This window comes from Lytechinus pictus, chromosome 16 (assembly GCF_037042905.1).
Source record: "Lytechinus pictus isolate F3 Inbred chromosome 16, Lp3.0, whole genome shotgun sequence".
Taxonomy (NCBI): Eukaryota; Metazoa; Echinodermata; class Echinoidea; order Temnopleuroida; family Toxopneustidae; genus Lytechinus; species Lytechinus pictus.
Genome location: NC_087260.1, coordinates 22179826 through 22205567, shown reverse-complemented (window position 1 = coordinate 22205567; position 25742 = coordinate 22179826). Strand labels below are relative to the sequence as shown.

Below are 25742 nucleotides of genomic sequence, written 5' to 3'. Positions count from 1 at the left end.
TTCAATTTTTAGATTTTTTATTCTAACATTACAATATTTGACAAGTATGCCACATAATAGTTATAGTGATCTGGATATAGGAAAAAATCTTGTCATATTTGTATTCTACCAAACATTTTTTTTTTACTAATCCATTTCATATTTCATTTATATGTAAGATTGTTAGTAGGTTTCCTTGTTGCTTACAGCAAACTGGCAGTTGATTATCAAAATTACGAAAAATGGTGAGAAGTTGGGGAAAAAGATAGAAATATAGGCCTATAAAGACATATTAAGACAGAAAGAGACAATGGGTGTGTATTGTATGTGTTTGTGAGAGAGAAAATAAAACATGGCAGAAGATAGAGAAGCAATAATAATAGTACATGAATCAAAATTACCTCTTAACCAAAATCCTTAATTTAAGAAAAGGCTCCTCAAGTTCAATTCAAGAATGTCATATTTTTCAGTTATGGACGATGAAATCTGATAAGAATAATAATCAGAATACACAAATTGTGAATATGTGAACTAGGCTACATGTGGTTTTAAATTACATCTTGTGACTTCAAGTCAGAATAAAATTTTCACAAACATACAAGTACAAGAAATGGTACAAAACTACTGATCACTATAATATTCAATTCTGTGCTGAAAATATTTTGGTCAGGTCAGAACAGTTTACAGATGTGTAAATGAAAACACAACATATAAGGTTCTACAAACATATAGACTTAACATGATATTATTTGATCCTTGATTAAAGAAAATGACAAAGTGACCAGAACATTACAATACAACATTTAAATAAAGCAACATCTCTTTTTTAAATATTTATTTGAAATGATTATCTCTGGAACACAAATTCAGCCTTTTCTAAGATTAGAAGGTTGGAATTATTATCATAAATTAACAATAAAAGAACATCTTCACCTATTTTCATGTCAATATTAATTGACGTTTCAGCATAATCAAGCAATTTCCTTTGTTTTTCAGTTTGTGTGTGTGTGGGGGGGGGGGTCACCATGATTATTTCAGTTACAGAATCCCATACACAAGAAATAGGCCAAGGGATGTGCAGTGTGAACAAGCCTATTTAGATCGCATGTAAACATTGCTCAAGATAAATCATATTTCAGAGCTACACGTAACAAGTGTTGTGTGAACATGGCTACATAGATTTTGATCATTAAGCCCAGCCCACACCTTACGACAAGTCTACAATCTAAGTTTTGAACAAATTGCATTTTGCTAATATATGAAAATATGAATGAATAGAATCCTTTTATTTGAGGTTCTAATTAACTGGAGGAATATTAATACTGAAGTTATGGATAATTACTTTTATTTTGGAGTAAAAGCAAAATTGATTTCAAATCGTAGCTCATTGTAACTCCCACTTCTCTGATTACTAATTGAATTTGCTTTAATTCTAATAAGGAGGGTAGCAAAGTCATTGATTTGAACATTAGCATTCTTTTGATGATTTCAAATTTTGCACAGTATGATGTTCCATGTCTCAATATTCACATCAAATTTCAAGATGTTTTATACCAAAATCAGGTCACAGACCAATCATAAGGTGTGCGGTGGCCTTAACTATCTAGGATTATTTCCCAAGAAGGCAAGAATAAAGAGGGCAACGTGGCCAAAAGAACGTTTTGATTAAGGAAGCAAGACAGTGGAGGAAGAATATTGGTGTTTGGTCATGATTTTTTTTTAAAACTTTTATCACAAAATAATTCAGTTCACACAGACAGATCACAATAAAATCATTTTTCCACACAATATTCCAGTTCACACTGACAGATCACAATGAATTTACTCCCATTATAAAGCATGTTGAACCATAGAAACAAACATGAAAGTTGAAACCATTACAGACTGAGTGGTAGCACGGTCCAAGAGACTTCCAGGGGCCTGTTGCAAAAAGATTTGTTTAAAAAAAAAATCAAACGCAACTCAACATATCAATCGCAATTCCCAATATGCACGCTTCATTGGTTGAAAATTAAGCTGTGTTTGATTTCTGGAGTTGCGTCTGATCCCATCTCTTTCTGCAAAGGGCCCCAGAACAGTTGAATATTTCTGATCAACATCAATCAATAAAATGTATTCATTTGAGGGGAAATGCTATTTGTTATTAATTTTCTATTTGCTTATGTGGAACATAGAATTGTCCATCACAGTGATATCTTACATTGGATGCAGACAAAATATTGTCTTTGTTTTTAGGTTAGGTCAGAAATTTGACAAAACAGGTTTTTTCAGCAACAGACAAATAATTTTTGTTTGATTGCATTATAGGTAGCACATTATCATTTCAGGGGTGTATGAAAAAACAAAACAAAAACATCCATGATAAGGTTAAGATAACAATGAATCATGTTACTTCATTGGTAATGGCATGAGTTTTGCAGGGGGTGGTGAGCAGGGGAGTGGGGTATTGGGGTGGGGGCAGCAAGGCCCCCAAGATATATCACTGAAAATAGACTGGGGTTGATGATGATAAGTTCAAGGTAGTCCAAGTATGTCTATGTTAGACCAAGTTCCTCCAGTACGCTCTTGTTGACCTCTGTTTCCTGTAAAGGGGGAAGAGAGAAACAAAGAAAAAAGGAGTTTAAAACAGCGGCAAAACTTAATCAAGAATTCTAATTAGCACTTTGGTTCCATGTTCTGTTCTTGTTTTCAATGTTTTATTCCTCCTCCTTCCTCTTCTTCTCCTCCTCCTTCTTCTTCTTCTTCCTTTTCTTATTCTTCCTTTTCTTCTTTTATTTACACCTCCCCTTTTTATCTCTTCATCCCCTGTTTCTTATTTCTCATAACCACCTCACTCCCCCCTCTTCGTTTACCCTCTTCTCCTCCTCCTCCTTTCTATCAATCTCCCCACTCTCATTCTTTTTCTTCTTAATCACCTTTCCCTTTTCTTTCTTCCCCTTCACCTTTTTTCCCCAACATATAATTCAGCAAAAAATCATTATTACTAACATTACTGATTAACCAACATGCACTTCCCAAAAATTGCAAAATCAAAATATGAAACACTGTTGGACACCGTTTGCAATAATGATAAGAAATCATTGTGTACAATTCTTTCTAATGCACTGAAGAAGTTTTATAAAATTCTACTTTTTTCAGCACTTACCAGTATTCACATAAGTTAGTAATAAACGTGAATGAACCCAGCATGCAAATCCACACAAACCGGTGTTACACTTCAAAATATTATCTCAGTAAAAGAAAATTATTTAATCATCACTGTCCAAAGTACAAGAAAAAACAGTAAGGATTTTATATTGTGATCAACAGTGAAGGAATCATTGGATAAAAGTCTATCTTGGATTTCAGGTACCAAAACTTCCTTTTTTGACAAATTTTAAGGCCAAGGATTTATTTTGATGGGTAATATGGAATGTCTATAGGTAGGCCCTAACATTGTATTTAACATCATACAAGAGTAAGTCCAAGTGTGCTGTAGATTTCAGCAAATTATATTTAGTGCCCAGCTACCTTCCATATGATCATTAATATGGCCCGAATTCACAAAGGTGGATTATAAAACGATCAGTTGAACCCATGATTTATGCAGATTTCCTGTATAAATTACGCTTATTTACCGCATATTAAAAATGTACAATGCTGATGCCTGCTTTTGTCACAGTGCGCCAAGTTGACGCCTGTTGCCGTGGTTATCCACGGTAATTTATTCATGAGTCCACTGTTTTTAATTAATTAGTCCAACTCTTCTAACAGTAGACTCATGAATAAAATAACGTACTTCACCTTGGCAACAGGCATCAATTTGGTGCACTGTGACAAAAGCGCGCATCAGCATTGGACATTTTTAATATGCGGTAAATATGTGTAATTTATACAGGAAATCTGAACCATGGGTTCAACCGATGGTTTTAAAAACCATCTTTGTGAATTCGGACCATTAAGTTTGTGGTAGCTTAAGTTTAGCAGTAGGTATTGAGTTAGTATTGACATTTTCATTTTGGTCAGCAGATTTGAAAAATTCCCCTTTAAATTTAGGGAAAAAACAATCATTCTAACTAATACTCCAATATCAAAGCAAGGTTTAGTTTACTTTGTGAAAGATCTTAAAAATGGCAAGCATCTGAAGAAGAAAAAATCAGGAAATTTTAAGAAGCCGAAGATCCCACAAACATTTGAAAAGGTAAGAAAGAAGCAGATTAAATACTAGTATGTTATAGAATATAGCATAAAAAGGAAATTCCCAATTGAGTTGAACTTACATTCGGATCATACACACGCTACATTAAAGAGAGGAACAGAATAAAATAATAAAAAATATTTGCATGTTGCATAAAACTGTTGCATGTTTATTTTTTAAGGATTAAAAAAAATTATCCATCCTAAGGACTGTGTAATGGTTATTCTCTCCAGTTGAAAAGAGGTAATGTAAATCAACTAGAATTTGATAGTGTTCATAGAAAACTATTGGTATTGGATATCAGCATCACCTTTTCCATCATCACACAACCACTCCCATCATCATCATACCATCATCATTACCACTACCATCATCATCATCATCATACCATCATCATCACCATCACTACCATCATCATCACCTCCATTAACATCATCATCACCATCGTCGTCATCATCATCATCGTAATCATCATCATGCGTCATTATCATTACAATTGCCATCATAACCACTTCTACTACCATCATAATCATCACAAAGATTAACATCACCACCATCATCACCATTGTCATGGTGATCATCATTGTTACCACCACCACCATCATAATCATTATCTTCATCACTATCATCCTTACCATCATCATCACAATCAAGATCACCACCAGCATCATCACCACTACCATCATCATCACCACTACCACCATCATCATCACCACCACCACAATCACCATTCAGAATTACTTGTATTTGTTTCATTACCATCTTAACCATCATAGCCATTAACATTACCACCTTCATAATTACTACTCTCAGTATATTGTTGTACATGTATCATCAAATTTAGTGAAAGAGATTCAATTATCACATTACACAGTATAAATACAGTCTGTGCCAATACAGATGCACCTTCATATTTAATAAGGCGGCATTACATGTAAATCATGTTCAAATGAAGGCACAAATCTTTAAATATCATTTGCAAATTCATAAATTTGAAATCTAGTGTTCGCCAATCCAGTGTATCAATCAATTACTGTGCCAAAACTTGTTACACATTTGCAAATTCTCATACACCTGTACTCCATTTTTGGAAATGTAAACAATGTTTTAAACTGCATGCTTAGCAAGTAAAACCATGACTTCTGATTTTTTTTTAACAAGCAAAGCACTACATGTATATTATATCATACCTTCACTGCATAATTGCAAGAAATTTGTTATGTGTTGAGTACCAGTTGCTGGTTGCATCAGAACTCTTGCTCACCCTTTCAAAGAACAGGTGGGTGTTTCATAAAGCTGTTCGTAAGATACGAATGACTTTACGCACAACTGGTGATCCTTTCTTGTGCTGTGTGATATCCCTATGTAATTGTTTTATGACCTAAGAACATGTTCCAGTCGTGCGTAAATTTACGAACAGCTTTATGAAACACCCACCTGGGTTTCATTGCAAGAAGACTACAGATTTTCGAGTTTTTCCAAGAGGTTTGCTTCAAAAAGTTCAAGTTAAACTTGGCTATAAAGGCAATTATTCTCACATCAGTTTCCAAACATTTGATGAACAAAATTAGCAACAGAAATGCTAAAATGTACAAATATATTTGAAAAAAGTACTAAAGAATAGTACTGACATGATATACTGCTTCTGGTTGCATTCAAAGAAACTTTGAGCTAAAAAAAACCCCATTGATTCAGGTGTCATGCTTAAAGGACAAGTCCATCCCAACAAAAAGTTGATTTGAATAACAAGAGAAAAATCCAACAAACAACACTGAAAATTTCATCGAAATCGGATGTAAGTTATGACACTTTAAAGTTTCACTTGATTTCACAGAACAGTTGTATGCATATCCTGGTGGGTATGCAAACGAGGAGACTTTAATATGAAGTCATCCATTCACTATTTCTTTTGTATTTTATTACACGAAATATGAAATATTCTAATTTTCTCCTCAATGTCAAGTGAAACAACAATTGCTCCCTGAACATGTGGTATTAGCATTGTTTAATACTATATGGTTCAGTCAAGTTGGTCCTTATTGTCAAATCTGTAAAAAATGAAATATTGTACAATTCAAACAATAAAAAACAAAAGAAATAGTGAGGGACATCATCGTCTGTCTCATTTGCATGTTACTGAGTTGTGCATGTCACTGTTTTGTGAAAAATAAGCAAAACTTTAAAATGTCATAACTTTCCTATTTCACATCCAATTTTGATGAAATATTCAGTGTTATGCTAGTTTGATTTTTCTCTATTTATTCAAATCAACACTTTTCTGGGGTGGACTTGACCTTTAAGTATTGTCATCCTGTTTTTTAAATTGGATTTTGCAATGATTTGTTAAACAAATGTCTTGATTTGACTATGGTTATCTGTCGCATGCAGTTTGACCTTATGGTGAATCTTCTGATGATAGCCTAAAGTGCCACTGCAAGACAGGGTGACATAATAACAAAACAAACATATATCTGATATCTGTCTTCTGATTGACAAATGTACTCGTCAAAGCAGAAAAATGTAGTACTGTGTAGTTTTCCTACAAAATAAACAATAGATCAAGAACACAAAAGTTACACATCAGACAGTATGAATAATACTTCTCTATCAATAGTAAAATATATCATTGTATCATGTGGATATTTTGCAACATAATCATACAAATTAATCATCACGTTAGATTTGTTACTCTACAATAAATATTACCTAACAATAATATGCACCATATAAACTAATTTTAGTACCCTAAACAATCAATATTTGTTTAAATATTTGACATCATAAAATCATATGCTATGTGATGAAAGACAAAATCATAATTCTATTGGAAAATAGTGATTATAAATGTGGTGTATCACAAGGATCAAACATTGAACCACTATTACTCAAATGGATACTACAAGCATATAGACAAATTTAAAAGACAACATGCCATCATTCATGTTGAAGAATAGTAATGTTTCATTAGGTACATACATTAGATATAAACAATCTTTGAAGAAAAAAAAATGAAATCATGAAAGCTCCTGATAAATATATTTTTTTCTCTTTTCTCTTCAAAATGTCAGTTGGCACAATTTGGAAGAGAGGATGAAGGAAGGGATGACATTCATGCATGAGCACAAAGAAAAGAGCATTTACAATAACAATCATTTGTTATAATTCCCTTTCTTTAAACCTCTCCAGAAGCGCATTTCATAATTTTGTTGTAGCCTTTTTAAGTTACTCACAACTTTACAAAATGACTTGATCAAGTCCCTGATTTAGCCAAAAAGTCACTGAATTCCTCCTATGATCTTAAGTAGAAATTTATAACAAATATGCTCCAGTCCTCTCTTTCTTAGAAAATAATGTGATTGTAATGAAAACATCAATTGGAATGTCCATGTTGGGATATTGAACTGCAATGCCAAATTCAACACAAATGGCACAGAGGGTGAGATTTTGTGACTAAACTGTGCTAGAATCATAATTTAAGTTTTGTTAAGTCTTAACGATATTATGATACCACCTCCTCGTACATACATGTACATGTAAGTAAACTAAGTATTTTCATGCAATGATAGAGATTGGCGATCCTTGATAAAGAAGCCATGGAGTATCTGGTGAATAGCTATTTTTACTTCAAAAGCGTACATACATCAGTATTCAGAAGCAGCAGCAGGTAATGTGTTGATCTTACATAGAGTTATGACTGATCTGATCAATCAAAGCTATGAAAAGCCAGCAATGCCTACATCTAGAGAGCGTTTCATCAACAATGTCATCTGACAAGTTGTCAGATCTGACAACTTTCCTTGATTTTGATTGGCTGAGAAGCAGTTATGGTATCTGTCTGATAGAATTTCCGACAAGTCCTTTCATGAAGTATGCCTTTACATTTTTTTTTAAAGTGATGCAGGCATCAGTCTAGACTTTTGTTTCTTAAAGAATGTTGTGTACATTCTTCATGTATGAAGAGTTAAGTGACATTTATGGATTTCCATAATCGAGATTGATTGGATCAATCACAACTCTTTATAAGACAGGGCCCTGTGCTGCATTTCTAAGCACTTTTAACATATAAACCTTGGAGAGGCATAAGAAGTATCAATGAGCTAGTTTCTACATGTAATTGTACTCTGTATAACCAAGGGACATCACAACTATAAATGAAAGGTTTGTCCAACAGAAAAATAAGTTATACAGTATATCATTGGCACACTCTTATATATCGCTGAATACATGCTCAACCACAATTATTTGTACACCTAACAAAAGTGTGCACCACAAGACATACTGTACCCATAGTCAAGTACTCAAGAAACATTAAACTTTTCAAGGACAATTTCCTCTTTAATCAAAAGAATAGCCTCTATCAAATTTTTGGCAGTTTTTACACCCTTTACATGCTATGCACATATTGCGATTAATCTTAACCAGAAAAAACATTGAAAACTTTTCCAACTATCAACATCCATGTACAGTGCGGTAGTGCACAATAATATAGTTGAGTGCCCCCCACTCCCCCCCCCCCCCCCGCCCTTTAGGGGCTCAACAGGAAACAAAAATACAGTGACTCATTACGTAACCCCAACTATTGGAATGGTTTTATCTCCCATTGGGCGGCCATTTCTATCGGTGGTTTGACTACAATGTACAGCAAACAGAGCAAGCAGGTTGAGGAGATTTGGGAGAAGGGGGAGGAGGTCGAAGGTTGAAGGTCAAGTACATGTAGGAGCTACAGGAAACCCATTTCTTCCAAGGCATTGCGGGTCGCCTCCAACTCCTACAAGGAGATAGAAAAACAAGAGAGTGCCAGTCAGTCATATGGAATCAACAGAGGGCCAAGCAAAAAAGCAATGGAATAGGTGGCAGAAAGAGAAGCATAGGGGCAACACTGAACAGGGGGGGGGGGGAGCATTCATGATTCTCTGGGGGGAGTGTGTTCATCTAGGGTGGGGGAGTACTCATTAACATACAAGTGAGACCAGAAAAAAATGGTAGAGTTTTCTGATAAAGATGAAATAGCTACATGCATTACACATTAGGGAGTCAATAACTCTTTACATTAAAAATGGGGGGGTTAAGGTCAGAGGCAAAAAAAAAGTGGTAGGTTTGGATTTTTTTTTTTTTTTTTTTTTTTTAAGTTTTCTTATGAAAAGAGAAAATATAAGGAAAATTAATATGATTTGGGATTTTATTCATAAATATATATGTAGAGATGGAAATGGAAAAAGTGTTTACATGTACAGGTACAGGTATGTTCTGGGGAGCGTTTCATCAATATTTTCATCCAACAAGATCTGACATCTTTCCATGATTTTAATTGGCTGAGAGGCACTGTTCCTATGGTAACTGTCGGATAAAATGGGACTTGTCGGATAAAACGTCTGACAAGTCCTTTCATGAAACGCCCCCCAGATGTCTAGTATGCATAATTCATTATTAAGGACACTATTAACTTCCTTCTAGATGAAAAGATATAAACAGAGGAAATCTTGAAACCAACAAACCCCCCCCCCCTTCCTCTTTGAAAATGAGATCTAAATCTTTATTTAAAAGTCTATTACGTGAGCAAAATATCACTAAGGGAATGAGTACAAGCGAAGAGTGTTTATATTTTATACATGAAATATATATAACAATACAGTAAAGATGAGAAAATCACTCGGAAAGAGCTTAGGTAAAGAGCGAAGCGCCATGGATTTTTACAGACATTTGAACAAACATGGGAAAGAAGGCAATTAAATGTAAAATTAAACTTCAGATCGATGATGTAATAATGAAAATGAAGATAAATATAGGTTTGTTAGATACTAGAGAAGCAGAAGACTATATAGGCTCTGTCAACATAGAAAACAAACATAGAGGGTTCACACAAGATATAAATTACAAGTGCTGTGAAACAACTTCTAATTTGTCAGAAGACAGTGGAATGAATTTGACATTGAAAATGTTCTGGCCAAATATCTAACAATAGGGAGTTTTCACAATGCAATGAAGAACGCTTTCAAGAACATTCATTGTCAGATGCCCTTCATGACAAACAGCAACCAAGAAGTCTTTGTCAAAAGATGGTGAATAAAAAAAACAGCAGTTTCGTCCTGGACTCTGGACAAACGATAAATTTGCAATTTGTTGTCAGCTCCAAAACTTGGGACAAATCTGCTGTTCCGGTTCACCAATTTTGGACAAATACTTCCCACCTCCCATCTGTTCATTATGATTTAAATTACATTTTCAATACATTTACTGTCTTCTCAAATTCAATCTGCGTCGTGGTGCGAAAAACTCCCTCATGTAGATGATGGATACGAAAGAAGAATTGTTAAGAAAGTTTTGTTGAGATAAATGCATACTGATCCCTTATTAACCTATTAACCATGATCAACCATGGTTTTACTATTAATCTCCCTCTGTTCAGGGTATCACTCAAAATCAACACCAAGGGCATGTTTTATGAAACAAATTAATCATTCATATTCATTGACTAATTTGCTCTAAGCCAATGAGATGCAAGGATTCCAGTAGCCTGTAATGTCCAATAACTTGTCAGTGAAAATCAGTATCATGAAATGTTCTCCTCCACAGCTTTAATGGAATGATTGATTTCAACTGTATCACCCTCTGATGCAGCCCAAAGCCTCCCAAAACAATGACGATGTGGTACCATATATTGTGAAGTAAATATTTAACTATACATCTTGTCTCTATCACTAACTGATTAATCAATCCCAGTAGATTTAATACTATTGTTAGACTATATTAGATGATACCCATAATATATACATTAGTAAATAGTAATACACCAAGTGGTTAGTTCACATTCATCATAAAAACAACACATCACAAGGAGAAATTAGTATTTAATCAAGAAGAACAGTATGTTAAATAAAAATCAGTTTATCACTGGAAAAATTACACAAGGGCTCATGACTAATTTGCACACAGCAGCCCAGAAAAACTATTTAAAAAAAAAAAAAAGAGCCTCTGAAATTGCCATAGGGTAAACTGTAAATTACAATGTAGCAAATTTTGACTGGTGAGCTTACAAAGTAGCCACAGAAAGTATTTATTATTATTATCATTATTATTTTGCCTCATTCCATCCCATAACCTGATACCTATTTATTAACACTTAAGTGTCATGGGTCTCCTCTCCGGCACATACCCCATCGAGTTACATATACACGAAGTACACATCTACTACTCATTTATCAATGTACATGTACATGTAGGCCTCATTATTCTCAACCACATCCGACTTCTGAGCCCCGCTGCAAAATAACCATTAGTGGTAACTTTGCCATCAATGGGAACAGGGCTCAACAGCCAATCAAATCAAGCAGAGTTTGGCATCTAGTCTTCACTCCAGACATGATATAATTGGTTTAAGTGTCATATATGAGTCGTTGCCTGCATACTGCATGTACCCGGTGGGTGTTTCATAAAGCTGTTCGTAAGTTAAGAGCAACTTTAAGAATGACTGGTGATCCTTTCTTGTGGTAAATGGTATTGAATTGGCAATTGTTTAGCGCGTATAAGGGTTCACTAGTCATTCTTAAAGTCGCTCTTAACTTACAAACAGCTTTATGAAACGGCCCCCCGGGCCTAGTCTGCAGGCAAAGACCCTGATTGAAACTTTGATCAGCAAGTGTGTCTCCATGTTAAGACTAGCACAAACAAAACTTGCTGTTTCAATTCAGCAAGAGGGCCTTCAGTACACATTGCATGAGTAGGCTGCACATTCAGACCCTTAACTCGAGTGAAGGGTTTGCCCAGCAGACTAACATGGGCCCTTCTCTTATAATACTTTTAATTGAACAAAATAAACTTTCAGATTGATTTCAAACATTTAGAAGTTGAGATTATTAATCCAACTCTTGCAACTGACAAATCCTCACCCATCTTTTACAAGTTTAGTTAACCAATACATACATGATAGAAAGCCTGAATTTACTGCAAATATAAGAGTGAAATGAGTATTAATCAACAGCCCCCTTCAATATGAATTTTAAGGCAGCTACAAGTACATGATTTTGTACCGCATTAACGCATAGCAGCACATAGTCTCATCCAGGGGCACATTAATTTGCAGTGTCTCATTGGAGTGCTAGCAATAATGAAATATGGTTAGTAATAGAAAGAGAAATTGTAGTGAATAAAAAATGATACCAAATAACCATTCTCAGTACAGTACGAGGTGTCGTCCCTGAATAAAAAGCTTATTAATTTGAGCTACTACACGCTCTAAATTGGCAACGCCATGAAACAATTACAAAATCAGTTTAAAAAGCAAATTGGTAACTTTTAGTAAAATTAATTTTTATACCATATGTTAGATCCATACTTACTTTTTTTCAAAGTATGAAAATGGATTTAAAATAAAGGATTGTTGCCAATTTAAGGAGCAAAAGAAGATTATTTATGAACTTGTGAAATATGTGTACTTCTTTGGGTTAACAGGAAGAGCTTTTTTTCAGATTATTTGAATGAAAGAGATAACATACTAATAATCGTACTTAATTTTTTATTGATACATGAAGTTTAACAAAGGCAATGAAAGAATGATATGGCACAACAAAAGTTACATTGTACAAATGTTTGTGACACGAAGCCCCTTTCTCGCTGCATCCAAATGGAATTTTGAAAGATCTTCAGAATTTTATGAGAGGACAGGCAATTATAGAAAGCATACCTTCTGAAGTCCATGAATAGAGATCAAATGACACTGATTGTTATAACATTTGGTGATAATGACAATTCTATTTTCAATCAATTGGTAAAGAGACATGGTCCATTCACCTACATACATACGCTTTCATGAAAAAAAAGGATAATATGGGGGCAATCGTTTTGCTTTGCTTTTCTTTTTTTTGCAGTAAAGGGGTGGAGAAATGAATGTCCCAAGTTCGAATTGGTATAGTGTTAAATTTTCTTGTAATTTTCAGTCACTGTGTTCAAAATTGTTATATTGCTGTACATATCTGTATGCATCATAGGAATGATGGTATGTTCCATAATTTTTTATGCAACTCATACGGGCCATTTTTCATATTCAGGGAGCAATTTATTTTTCTCCTTAAGTACAGCATTTCCTTATTGATTAGACAGCCAGAAAGGGGCTCTCTCGATCAGTTCAACCATACAGAGATAAATATGAATATGATGAATACATGTATTAGAAGGAATTATAGTGGCTATCTGCTCTCTTTCTTACTTGCTGGTTACGGGTGAAGACTTTAACTCCAATGGTCAGTTAACTTCATAAAAATCAGGCTACACATAGCATTGCAAGAGAGATGGGGGATAAAAAGGGTGTTATTGTTTACATCATGGGTTAATAGCAAACTTGATCAAAGCTTGATGATGAGATGATGGAATTGATGAATTTGACATGATATCACTGCCATTTTCAGGAAATGTCCACAGAGGCCAAAATCTAACCCCAACATTCTCACAAAACAGAAAGTAACTATAGCATGATTTCTTTTGATATTTCAAATCCTCTGTCGACTGTCTATAATCTCAAACAATTGCAGTCTCTCTTTATTGGTTTCAATTCCTTAGGTACATGTATTATACTATGATGGTAAAAATTTAAACACATATACTTTAAGCTAAATACATATATACCTGTATTAATCCAGAATAGCAACAAAACAGAAGTTGAAATTTACATGCATACATGTACTTAATCTAAATATTTGTTTCTGACTCTCTTGGGATGATTCATAAAAGTGATATCATTTTTCCCCCTGTCCATACTAAAAAAACACGAGCTGGGTTGATTCCTGGTCCATAGACAACTAAACTGCAAAATGCTATGAACAGCAGACCCAAATACTGCTCCAATAACCCTTACAAATGCCAAAGTTGCGGATATCCTCAACCAATATCATAATATTCACGCCATTTGATCACACACAAAAAAATAAATAACAATAAATTTCAAGAACTTGTCTCGGGCCTCAAGAAACCCAATGACATATTTCATGATTCAATATTGAATTTACAGTGTAATTCAATGATTTCACACTTCCCTAATCTAGATAAAGTTCTTGTACATGTGGTAATAAGCCACCAACAAGACCTTAATTTAAGACAAGTTTTTATTTCTATATGCATAAAAGGATTGCGTGTTTATTTTCTCACACTTTTCTCATGAATTAACTACATGTATGGCAGCTGAAAACACTTAAGTTTGTAATATTTGAGCCATTACTGACTGGAAGCAGGTGCCTGCACAAAGCTTTTAGAAATTTAGAGAGAAGTTTAAAATTCTTTAATTCAACAATTAAAGATTTATTTTCATATCAGACACAAGATGCATTTAACACACATACAGTACGTGTATGGCACACAACGAGTCAAAGGAAAATAGTGATTTTAGTGACTACACCAATCACTTTAAAGGTATTGTTTAACTTTGTGAGCAGCCGATTTAAAAAATTCTCAAACCAAGATGTAACATGTGTACAAGTGCATGTATTAGAACTAATAAACCCTGAAAACAACCATTATTGAGAATTAAAAGCTAAAACTACAAAGCAAACCCCTGATTTTGTAATTAGGCATCTTATAGACGCCTAAATAGTACACATTTAAGTGTATGGGAAGAAATTGAGATGGTGTTTTCGGTCACTTTATATTTCAATTTTTGAAGCACTAAATAATTATTTTCGAACGCAATTTTTTCTGGGCTTCATTTTTGTAACATATCACACACACAGGTGACAAGTGTGACCTTCTAGCTCAGATTTTTTAAAAGTCAAACCAATGTTAACCAATCACTTTAACGTACAAATAAAACCTCAATAAGATCTAGGGCTATATTACAACAGGAGCAAAACTATGCTATGGATTGTACTTAAGGTCCTGTTCTTGTTGCATTTAAACAACTTCCAGAGATACTCAGTACAAAAACTAAGGTTTTATAAATAGAGACTTGATATGGAGGAATGAATACAATAAGGAAGAAATTTGGGGAACGGAATGTAGGGATGCACAAAATATTTGTCTTTTTGTCTTTATTTTTTACTCATCTCTCAATGTGAGAAACTTGGTACATTCTATTTCACCAACATTAGTCACAACTACTGCAGTTTGTAAGTTCTTTAAACACCATATAGCAAGGAAGGTGGAATATGGTGCTGAATATGGTGCTGAAAATAGTGCAGAGCTGCCTTGGAAGGTAGAGTGTCTTCAACTGCACTCATAAGTAAACTATGAATGGAAATTTTGCTTTGTTAGTAAAGCACACAAAGAAAGCATAGGGTTGCAGGTTCATGAGATGCCCTTTGCTAAAAATAAGGCTATCAACTATAATGATGAAAAGGGGATCTTGGAACTAGGTCTGATACCTCATTCAAAAGTTCATCTGTTATGACAATATTGGTTCTTCCTTTTAGTTCCAGCTGTGGTTCAAAGAAATTCATCATTTTTTAAAATCCATTGCACACCCTGACCCATCTACATGCATGAAATGTAACATTCACTTAAAGAAAAAACTATATGATAAGTGTCTTTAATATCTAACCATGAAAATTGTAACAAGCATGAACCTTATGTTAACCAACTATATTGCAATTGCAACTCCAAGGTCTTGTGTAAAAAAACACTTGTCATAATAACAATTTTTCATTTCTTTTACAAGTTAACTATATAAGCCAATCAATTCAAATTATTTCAGTATTATTCAGCATTAATAAGTTTCAAAGTTTTAGAGACCAGAACAAAAAATGCAGAACCTTTGTTTTAAGGGGGCCTCTAACTTTGAAAAAGCATCTTGGTTTAACTCTGTATATTTATGTACTTCAACAATTAATAGATTTTTTTAGACATTATTACTTCTTGCTTTGTCAAAAAGACATTGTACCATGAAACATGTACCTCCTGTCTATGGAACCACCAGTCGACCAATTACTTTTTCCTATTATTACCACCATGAATACTAGGAGTTTCCAGCACCAGCAACATCATAATAATCCATCTTAATCTATCTTCATCATACGTCACTACATGTATCATTAACCCATCACGATGCATCAACACTTCTACCATCATTGACACCATCGTTCATCATCCTCACAATTAATTTCATCATCATCATCATCATCATCAAAATCAACATTATCAACACCATCACCACCATCATCATCATTGTTCATCATCATTGTTCATCATCATCATCATCATCATCATCATCATCATCATCATCATCATAATTATCATCATTATCATTGTTAATCATTATCATCATCATCATCACCAACATCATCATTATTCATCATGATCATCATCTTGATCATTATCATCATCATCATCATTATCATCATCATCATCATAATTATCATCATTATCATTGTTAATCATTATCATCATCATCATAATTATCATCATTATCATTGTTAATCATGATCATCATCATCTTCACCAGCATCATCATTGTTCATCATGATCATCATCTTGATCATCATCATAATCATCCTCAACATCATCATCACTACAATATCATAATCATCATCATCATCATCACCACCACCACAACCACCATCATCATCACCACCGTCATGGTCTTCTTCATTACTGTCATTTATATTTACCAACATGTTTTGATATCAAATGATTATTTTTTGAAAAGCAGAACTTAGTTTTGTGGGCTTCCTTGTGTTAAAACAACAAAAAAGTCCACAAAAATAAAACTCAAAATTAAAATAAACTAATAATAAAGGGAGCATCAGGCCTGGGGGGCATCTGAATAGAACTCAAAAGATCATGTCCATATGATTTTTATTCCATATTTCTACCTAAAAGAAATCAACTACATGTGATTTCAAAGCTGCAGAAATTGGCAATTTCTTCAATGCAAATGTTCAAGAATGCGAGACCCAAAGAAACACTATTATCCTATTAAGGGAACCCAGCAACCCGTATTCTGATTTCAATTTCAACTTTGCAAATGTTAGGAATTATTTGATTTATATAATTTCACCTATCATATGATGTTATATGTTATGATATATTACATTAAATAGGACATGAAAACAGAAAATGATATTTATAAGCTAAATAATGTATACTATTATTGATTACACAGAATAAATAGAAAGTCTTTCACAAAGTCAATTGACTGAGAAATTAAAAAAAAATTGTTTGGTATATCTTTTAAAAATCTGTTTTAAAAAATTGGTATAATAAAATTATTCCCACAATGTTCAAGAAAATTAATGTTGATGTATAATAGTTATTGCTATGATATGGGATTACATGTTAACAACTGTACAATGAAATCAATCTTGCCCTAAAAGAAGAGTATCATGTACATGTATATGCTGGATGATGTGAGCTGAAATTATATTAATCCTCTTTAATACAGAAAAAATATTCATATAGATTTATGGACATTCCCATGGAAACCTTGAATTGCTAAACTGGTGAGTAATTTCACTATGGTTATTAACCCATAGATGTTCAGAGCTTCTCAACACTAATCAGTTTTAAATTGGCAATATTCTTCACTTTTCCTCTTATATATTTTGAAGAAAAAAAAGGGAAGAAAATGGATCATAATGAGTCATAAACCATTTATAATCATACATTTGCAATGGACAATATTTAAACAGTAATAATAGTACCAAAATAAATACTCAAGTTGATAATGATTAAATGTTTCCATTGATTTTTTTTTAGAGAGATTGGTTTAAGGTAAATTCTTGGTTTTCTAACTTTTCTAGAATGGTACTACATAGAAAAATGGAATGGAGTAATAATCAGAACACATTTTGTATTTTGTAGTAACATGTATCTAAAGATACCAGACAAGTGAATGAGAAGACACTGTGATTCTATGGGTTAATATTGGTGGCAGGTTTTATTAAACCAGTCCCTGTCTGTGAGCCAATAGATGTAAGCAAGATCTATTAAAGCTACAGTTGCACGTATGGTGAGCGCTCTAATCAAACACCAAAGAAATGATCCAGGGCCATCTACATGTAGCTTAGCATTTGATCATAAAGTTGATTTGTAAGACTGATTGCACGTGTAAAGTACATGTATCCATTGCAATCAATGATAAACCAATCAACCCAAAGATCAAACAATAAGCTTTGTGTATAAGTGCCAAGATTGCACAAATGATACTAATCATATCTATAAAAAGCAGAAAACAATGTTAGGGACAGTGATTTTCTGTTTACCATTAAATCAAAACACAAATATCAATTTTGGTTCTTTAAAGGAGAATGAAACCCTTGGAGCAAGTTAGCTTTTGTGAAAGCAGAAAAATCAAAGAATAAGATCAACAAAAGTTTGAGTAAAATAGGACTAGCAATAGAAGAATTATGAGCATTTGAATGTCGAGATCACTAATGCTATGGAGATCCTCCCATTGGCAATGCGACCAAGATCTATGATGTCACAGATGAACAACTCTCCCCTTTTGGACACTGAAAATATACCCCAAAACATCTCTTTTTGCTCATTCTAATCATATGACAAACGATTCATCAATTATATAATGTTGTGAAACCTCTGTACTTGTCCTCTCATAAAGAGAACACCTCACCTTGTGATAGACTCTATAAAAGTGAGAATATAGGTGAAATAAGTACTAAAGTAATGAGGGAGTTGTACGTGTGTGACATCACAGATCTTGGTCGCATTGCCAATGGTAGGATCTACATGGCATTAGTGATCTCAATATTCAAATGCTCATAATTTTCTTATTATTCATTCAATCTTCCTCAAACTTTCAACAATATGTTTATTTGATTTTTCTCTTTGATATGGATTCAGCTGGTTTCAAGGGTTTCATTCTCCTTTAAATGTGAAATTAATTGCATTTACCTCTGCAAAAAGTTATTCATGTTTTTGCTGTTTACACTTTCTATGACAAAATAGATTTTCCATGATTAGCTCACATTTGAAACAGAATTACAGGTTTTCAGAAAATGCAAAGACCATTTTTTAATGGAAAATCATTGTCCCTGCAAAGTATATCCTGCACAAGAACATAATATGCTCAATTTAAAAACACAGCGAGCGCAAAATCACAACACAGAGAGCAAAATCATAGAAATAGAGTATTAATGAACAAGAAAAAAAAAACGATTCGAAAGAAATTGATATACAAACCTCGGATAACAGGTCCTGTGCTTGTATAGCCTTGAGCACATTCTTTTTACTTGTCTCTTGGATTTCGCCTCCGAGCATCAACTCATCAAGCATGAAATAAGCTTTCTCAAAGTTGAATATGATGTCTAGTTCGCATACCTGAGAGAGAGATTGGAAAGACAATTTATTTCCTTGTATCATCATTGCCGATTTCATTGTCACCATTATCATTATTAATACCATCAATAATCATCGCAATTATCCTCATCATAATCTCGATCAAAATCATCATCATCATTTCCATTATCATCATCATCATCATCCTCTCCACCATCATCATCTACATCGTCATCACCATCACAATTTCCACAACAATCCACAACAAATTAAGGGTGATCCATAATCTTCTTCATCATCATAACTACCATAATCATCACCAATCCATCATAACGATTTCTCATCATTATCATCACCATCATCAGCAGCAGCAGCACTATCACCAGCACCAGCACCAGCATGATTCAAATCCCGATTTGGACTAACCAATAACATCACTGACGACTCGGTTTGTTTGAACCAAGGCCGTTTCATGAAAAAACTGCCATTGATGGCAAATTACAAGCTATTGAAATCTAGGGAGAAATTTGCCTTCAAGAACTTGGTTACCCAACATTCGCTCAAACGACAATCACTCCTACCTATTCATAATGCTTCTCTCGTGGCAGACATACATAGAGTTGGGATAGGGTTTTTGGTTCAGAACAGTGCAAGGACAAGGATTAGCCTTAGGGTTAGGCTTGGAATTTGAGGTTAGAGTTTATATTATTTTGATATGAAGAATTTTAGGAGCAATTATCACCCAAACCATTTGAAATGGACTCAAAATCTTGTAATTGATTACAAGTTTTGTGAAGAAACTGGGCTCTGCAGGAGCATGATACTCACACTACCAAAGTATTTATCCAGAAGCTCAACGTATCTGTGAATGATCTCTAGGGTCAGGAGTTCATTATCATTCTCTTCAATGGCGCAGCAGAAGTACAGACTGGCATACCTGTAAAAAGGAAGACAAAAATGGGTTCTTTGTAGTGCTACAGGTCCCCAGGAATCTTAACAAACTTTTTTTTAAATTGAACTATAAATATATCATGAATGATTGCAATTTGATGACCTAAATGAGATGCTATAAATATTTCCCCATGAATTGAAAGAAGTAACATCACCAACTCTCCACCAGTACCAGCATTTCAAGCTCGCCTTAGCTGAACAACTTTTAGGGCTTGGTTACTTTATTTTCTGGTTGTTTCCTAGCATTCCTAGCTGAATGATCCATCTGAATTACTGGTATAGCATTATTCATGACATCCCCTACCCCCTACCCCCCCCCCCCCATAATAAAAAATAAATGTCAAGTAAAATTATTTATCTTAATTACCTACTTATATTTTCTTTTCTGTTTTCCTTATGTGCATGAACAAAAGTTTACGTATATTCAACTACACTTGCAAAGAAAAGTTCTTTACAAAAACAACTATAACGATGGGGTGAACCACAAGGGAAGGGGCAGTAATCTTCTCACCCTTTCTTGATTTTCAAGTGATGGGGAAATAAGGAGAAGGGGAAGAGAAAAGAAAGATGACGAAAAAGTATAGAAATTACATGAATTAGTCATCTTAACCCTTATTTTGATTCCAAAATAAATAAAAATCTAATTTTGGCGTAATCTTACCCCTTGTAATCACCCGTCACCACCCCATCCCATATCAAAATACCCCCTTGCAACACCCCTCTCATAACTTCTTCATTAAAGGTACCTGAAATTTATAAACAATCATCTCTCCACTCCACAACATTTTGGGTTAAGCCAAAGGTACCTACCTTTTATAAACAATCTTATAGTCTCTCCATTCTAAGAAATTGCACATTTTGGGTTTTCGTGTTAGTACTGTTGCGATGAGTTCCCTCGTAATCTTCTTCTTGACCTTTTCTAGATGTGGCGTGTACCATTTTTGGAGTCGTAACTTGCCTTGTCGGCTGAAAAGGAGCATGAACTGCAGCTAGAAAGAATTAGAGAGAAAAACAATGAAAATTTAATTTAGATTCATTCACCACTCCAGTCTTAACAGAGCTGTATTAGTTAATTAGTGTAGAACAAGTAATGTTACTAGCATAGATTTAATAAAAGATCCAACCTTAATTTTGTAATTGTATACAATTTTTAAATGAACTTAGGCCTAGTCTTAAAATAAATCATGTCAAGTCAGATTCAGTGTCTCAGATTTCAAGTGAAAACAAACACACTCATTCAGGGTGTGGCCTGGACGTAATTAACATGACTTGGATGCTTAAGGCCCCATTTACACACTAGCAAATGAGTACATGAATTTACCAAAAAGGCAAAGCAGAGTCGATTTGCCGTAGCGTAGTTATGGATCGGGCTGTCGCAGCTACGCGGCGCGGCGGCTCACTGTCGGGGGCGTGCCCGAGTGAGAACAGTCTTGTGTGCTGGCACTCGGCACTGGCAGTGGCAATGGCAGCTCGGCACGGGCTCGGCACCCATCTTTGCTTTCTTACTCCCGTCCTCGTAACTTCGTCCAATAGCAAAACAGATACAACCAAAACTATAATTTATTCTTACCATAATACTTAATGAGTAAGGAACTTCTCTTCAGACAGATTAAAATGTTATATTTCGCTTGTAATAGTGTAATTTTCAGGATTCTAGAGTTGACAACAGATAATTGGACCATAGGCTGCAGAGTTCTGACGTACCGTAGATGGCGCGCAATCCCATTGGGAAAAAAGTCATAGTTCCTGCCCCTCTTGCATCCTATAATCAAAATTCAAATATACTAGTATGAAAGATTAACTGGGTAGTTTGAAAAAAAAACACTGATATACAGTATGGAAAATATCATTGTCCTACTCTTCAGATACAGAGGATAGAATACCATTGTCTGGATGATCTGCCACTAGCACTGGGCGGGCACCTGGGCCCCACCCTGGCCTCCGTGATGATCCCTTTTTTGTTTAAAGTAAATTCTTTATAGGCCTACACCCCCCCCCCCCCCCCAAAAAAAAAAGAATGTCAAACAAAAATAATAAAACAGTCCTTCTTCCCAATTCATTGCCATCGAATCATGATTCCGGACTTTAAAACATCGGGTCTGGGGTTCAAATCCTTTGACAAGGCATTTATCTTCATGTGCCACTCTCAACTCAGGTGTAGTAAGTAAATGGGATTGCTCAAGCACTTGATCAGGTTGGCCGTGCTTATGTCGGGTAATGCTTTGAAGCATTATTTGAAGCAATATGGGTAAATGTTGAGTATTAGTTTTTTTCAAAATTCTATTCTTATTGAAAAAACATCATGAAAATCACAATATTTACAAGAATTATATTGCAAGATTAGAGTACACAATCCGCAAAGAAATAAGAAATAAAAAATAAATATAATGAAACTTTGCAGAATAAGGACTAAAAACACCTCTCATTCAAGGGTGAGGCTCCGAATTTCGTATTGGGTTTAAATGTTGAGTATTATTACAAACTGCTTCTTAAATCACATAAAGCACAGCAAGAATAATATATAATTTCAGACATTTATTTAAAAAATTTGCTGTTTAAATGGACTTGACATTTTTTAGGAGGAACGTTTGACATTCTTACTCTATATGCATTGATTTATCGGCCGTTCCATGAAAAAATGTTTCTGACTGGGAAAAAAACAGGACCGGGACCTCCCCCCCCCCCCCTATTCCTGGAATGATCCAGGATTGACCATTAGTTTTTACAATAAAAAAATCAAATACCCCAGCCCCCTCGACACCATACAGACCAAAAAAAAAAATGTTGTAGACAATAGGCGGCGGAATCGAGGGAGAGGACGGGGCGGGTCCTGCCCCCCTAAATTTGAGGTGGGGGACGGACCCCCCTAAATTTTCTGTTTCATAAGATCTGAAGGTCTTTGTTTCATAATTATTTTATTAATCAATGTTAATAAAATTCAGATTTTTTTAGGGCAGGAGGGCTGTGTGATCCAGTCTCATAAATCCATCACTTTGCAAGTTTGCGGCCCCCACCCTCCCTTCAAAAGGAGCAAGAATAAAACAATTCTGAATGGAAGTCTAGTATTTGGTTTGAGGATGAGTTCAACAGTAGAAAGCAAAGAAAAATAAATACCTGAATATTAGGTCCTTCCCTCGCATGAAGGTAAGTGATACTCCGTCTTGTATATTTCCGAAAAGGAAGCAAGAATAAAGCAATTCTGAATGGAAGTCTAGTATTTGGTTTGAGGATGAGTTCAACAGTAAAAAGCAAAGAAAAATAAATACCTGAATATTAGGTCCTTCCCTCTCATGAAGGTAAGTGATACTCCGTCTTGTATATTTCCGATGTTTACCGAAGATGTATGAAGCAACCGTGGGAATTTTTGACCAATCAAAATCAGCGGAATAAAGGAAGAAACTGACTCTGTCTTTTCGAGCAATGCCGAATGCAACTCCAGCGCTCGGCCAAAGTGCCGAGCGGAGCGAACTGTGTCATGTGTGTTAGATATCATGAAAATCACAATATTTACAATAATTATTGCAAGATTAGAGTACACAACCAAAGAAATAAAAAATAAATATAATGAAACTTTGTAGAATAAGGACTAAAACACCTCTCATTCAAGGGTAAGGCTCCGAATTTCGTATTGGGTTTAAATGTTGAGTATTATTACAAACTGCTTCTTAAATCACATAAAGCACAGCAAGAATAATATATAACTTCAGACATTTATTAAAATAAATTTGCTGTTTAAATGGACTTGACATTTTATATGAGGAACGTTTGACATTCTTACTGTATATGCATTGATTTATCGGCCGTTCCATGAAAAAATATTTCTGACTGGGAAAAAAACAGGACCGGGACCTCCCCCCCCCCCCTATTCCTGGAATGATCCAGGATTGACCATTAGTTTTTACAATAAAAAAAATCAAATACCCCAGCCCCCTCGACACCATAGAGACCAAAAAAAAAATGTTGTAGACAATAGGCGGCGGAAGCGAGGGAGAGGACGGGGCGGGTCCTGCCCCCCATAAATTTGAGGTGGGGGACGGACCCCCCTAAATTTTCTGTTTCATAAGATCTGAAGGTCTTTGGTTCATAATTATTTTATTAATTAATGTTAATAAAATTCAGATTTTTTTAGGGCAGGAGGGCTGTGTGATCCCGTCTCATAAATCCATCACTTTGCAAGTTTGCGGCCCCCACCCTCCCTCCAAAAGGAGCAAGAATAAAACAATTCTGACTGGAAGTCTAGTATTTGGTTTGAGGATGAGTTCAACAGTAAAAACTGTAAAATAAAAAAATAAAAATGTTACAGAAAATCACAAAATCATGAGTGTCAGAATTCCATATCGCCGACAGTCCATGAGTAAAACAAAATTTTTGCTCGCGCTTCGCGTTCGCATTAAAAAAAAATATTTTAACAAACGAATAGCAATATGAGTGGATTCTTTAATTATCTTGAATATATAATTCTGAGCTATAATGTAAAGTTTTGTGAAATTTAGATGGATCCTGAATGATAAACATAACGTTATGATATCGTGGGGTCTAATTAAAATGCAAAATTGTTTTTATTACGTATTTCTCCAGACCCGTTTTAAACGGGTGAAATTCAAAGCTCGATAGCAAAAAATCAAGCACATGAACCCATGTTAAACGATGCATATTTGTAATTTTATGTGCAAAAGTGTAACTCTGTCATGTCTGTGCAAAATTTGTGAATATAATATGCCATGGATTTCATTTTAACTGTGGAACGTCCTTATAACGCTTTTTGTAACAATGAACAGGATGTGTATCTCTGCATGTAAATATTATTCAATAATGCGAGCGCAAACAGCGACATAATTTTTTTGGGCCTACTGACTAGCACTAGCTGTCAGACATTAGACATTATTATGAAGAGAATATGTATCTCATGAAATAAGTAACTGGAGCGCCAAGCACGGAGCTGAAACGTCTAGAGCATCTAGAGCAAGTGCACTTTTTGAAATGATGGACATGCACGAGTGTTTCATTTTAATCTGAATCAGTCAATGTGAGCGCGAAGCGCAAGCTGAAACCGGAAAATCATTTCTGAAAAGAGGATCCAGTGACTGTTTGTAAAAATTCCTAAATAGAAATCCTATATCGCACTGCTAAAAAAAAGAGAAAAAAGTGTGAGCGTGAAGCGCGGGCAGGAAATTTAGACTTGAACAAGGGAATTGTTATATTCAGTCCTGAAAGGGGTAATCTAAGCACTTTGCACCGAGTCATGACGTGGACATGATGCGTATAGTTGACTAAATAAAATAAAGATCGATCGAAGCGCGAGCAGAAATTCTTTTCTTGTTAGTTGATTAATAACGGTCTACTTCTACCACTATTTGATCAACGTGAACATGATAATGGACAGGCAATGCAAGCGTGAAGCGCAAACTGATTTTTTTTTAAA

The 25742-nt window shown here is 34.7% G+C and overlaps 1 protein-coding gene and 1 long non-coding RNA gene across 4 annotated transcripts; both read right to left on the bottom strand.

Moving 5' to 3' along the window:
• Positions 1-4319, bottom strand: LOC135157008 (uncharacterized). The gene is made up of 2 exons (XR_010296085.1): positions 4239-4319; positions 1-2561 (listed from the first exon to the last, which is right to left on the bottom strand). It is a non-coding gene; the product is annotated as an uncharacterized LOC135157008 (long non-coding RNA).
• A 717-nt stretch (positions 4320-5036) lies between these two features.
• On the bottom strand, positions 5037-22031 carry LOC129278595 (AP-1 complex subunit sigma-2-like). 3 transcript variants are annotated; one of them, XR_010296084.1, is made up of 7 exons: positions 21891-22031; positions 21131-21309; positions 20198-20306; positions 19274-19411; positions 13359-13417; positions 5608-8924; positions 5037-5452 (listed from the first exon to the last, which is right to left on the bottom strand). XR_010296084.1 is itself a non-coding variant. In XM_064111317.1 (6 exons), exons 1-5 carry the CDS (start codon positions 21891-21893, stop codon positions 13394-13396), a joined length of 453 nt encoding a protein of 150 aa, XP_063967387.1. In that variant the 5' UTR covers positions 21894-22027; the 3' UTR covers positions 5037-8924; positions 13359-13393. The 3 variants fall into 3 exon arrangements, 2 of the variants coding, with proteins under 2 accessions (XP_063967387.1, XP_063967386.1); XM_064111317.1 differs by having other exon boundaries at positions 5037-8924; positions 21891-22027; XM_064111316.1 differs by lacking the exons at positions 5037-5452; positions 5608-8924 and having other exon boundaries at positions 13359-15555; positions 21891-22027.
• Positions 22032-25742: the final 3711 nt, after the last annotated feature.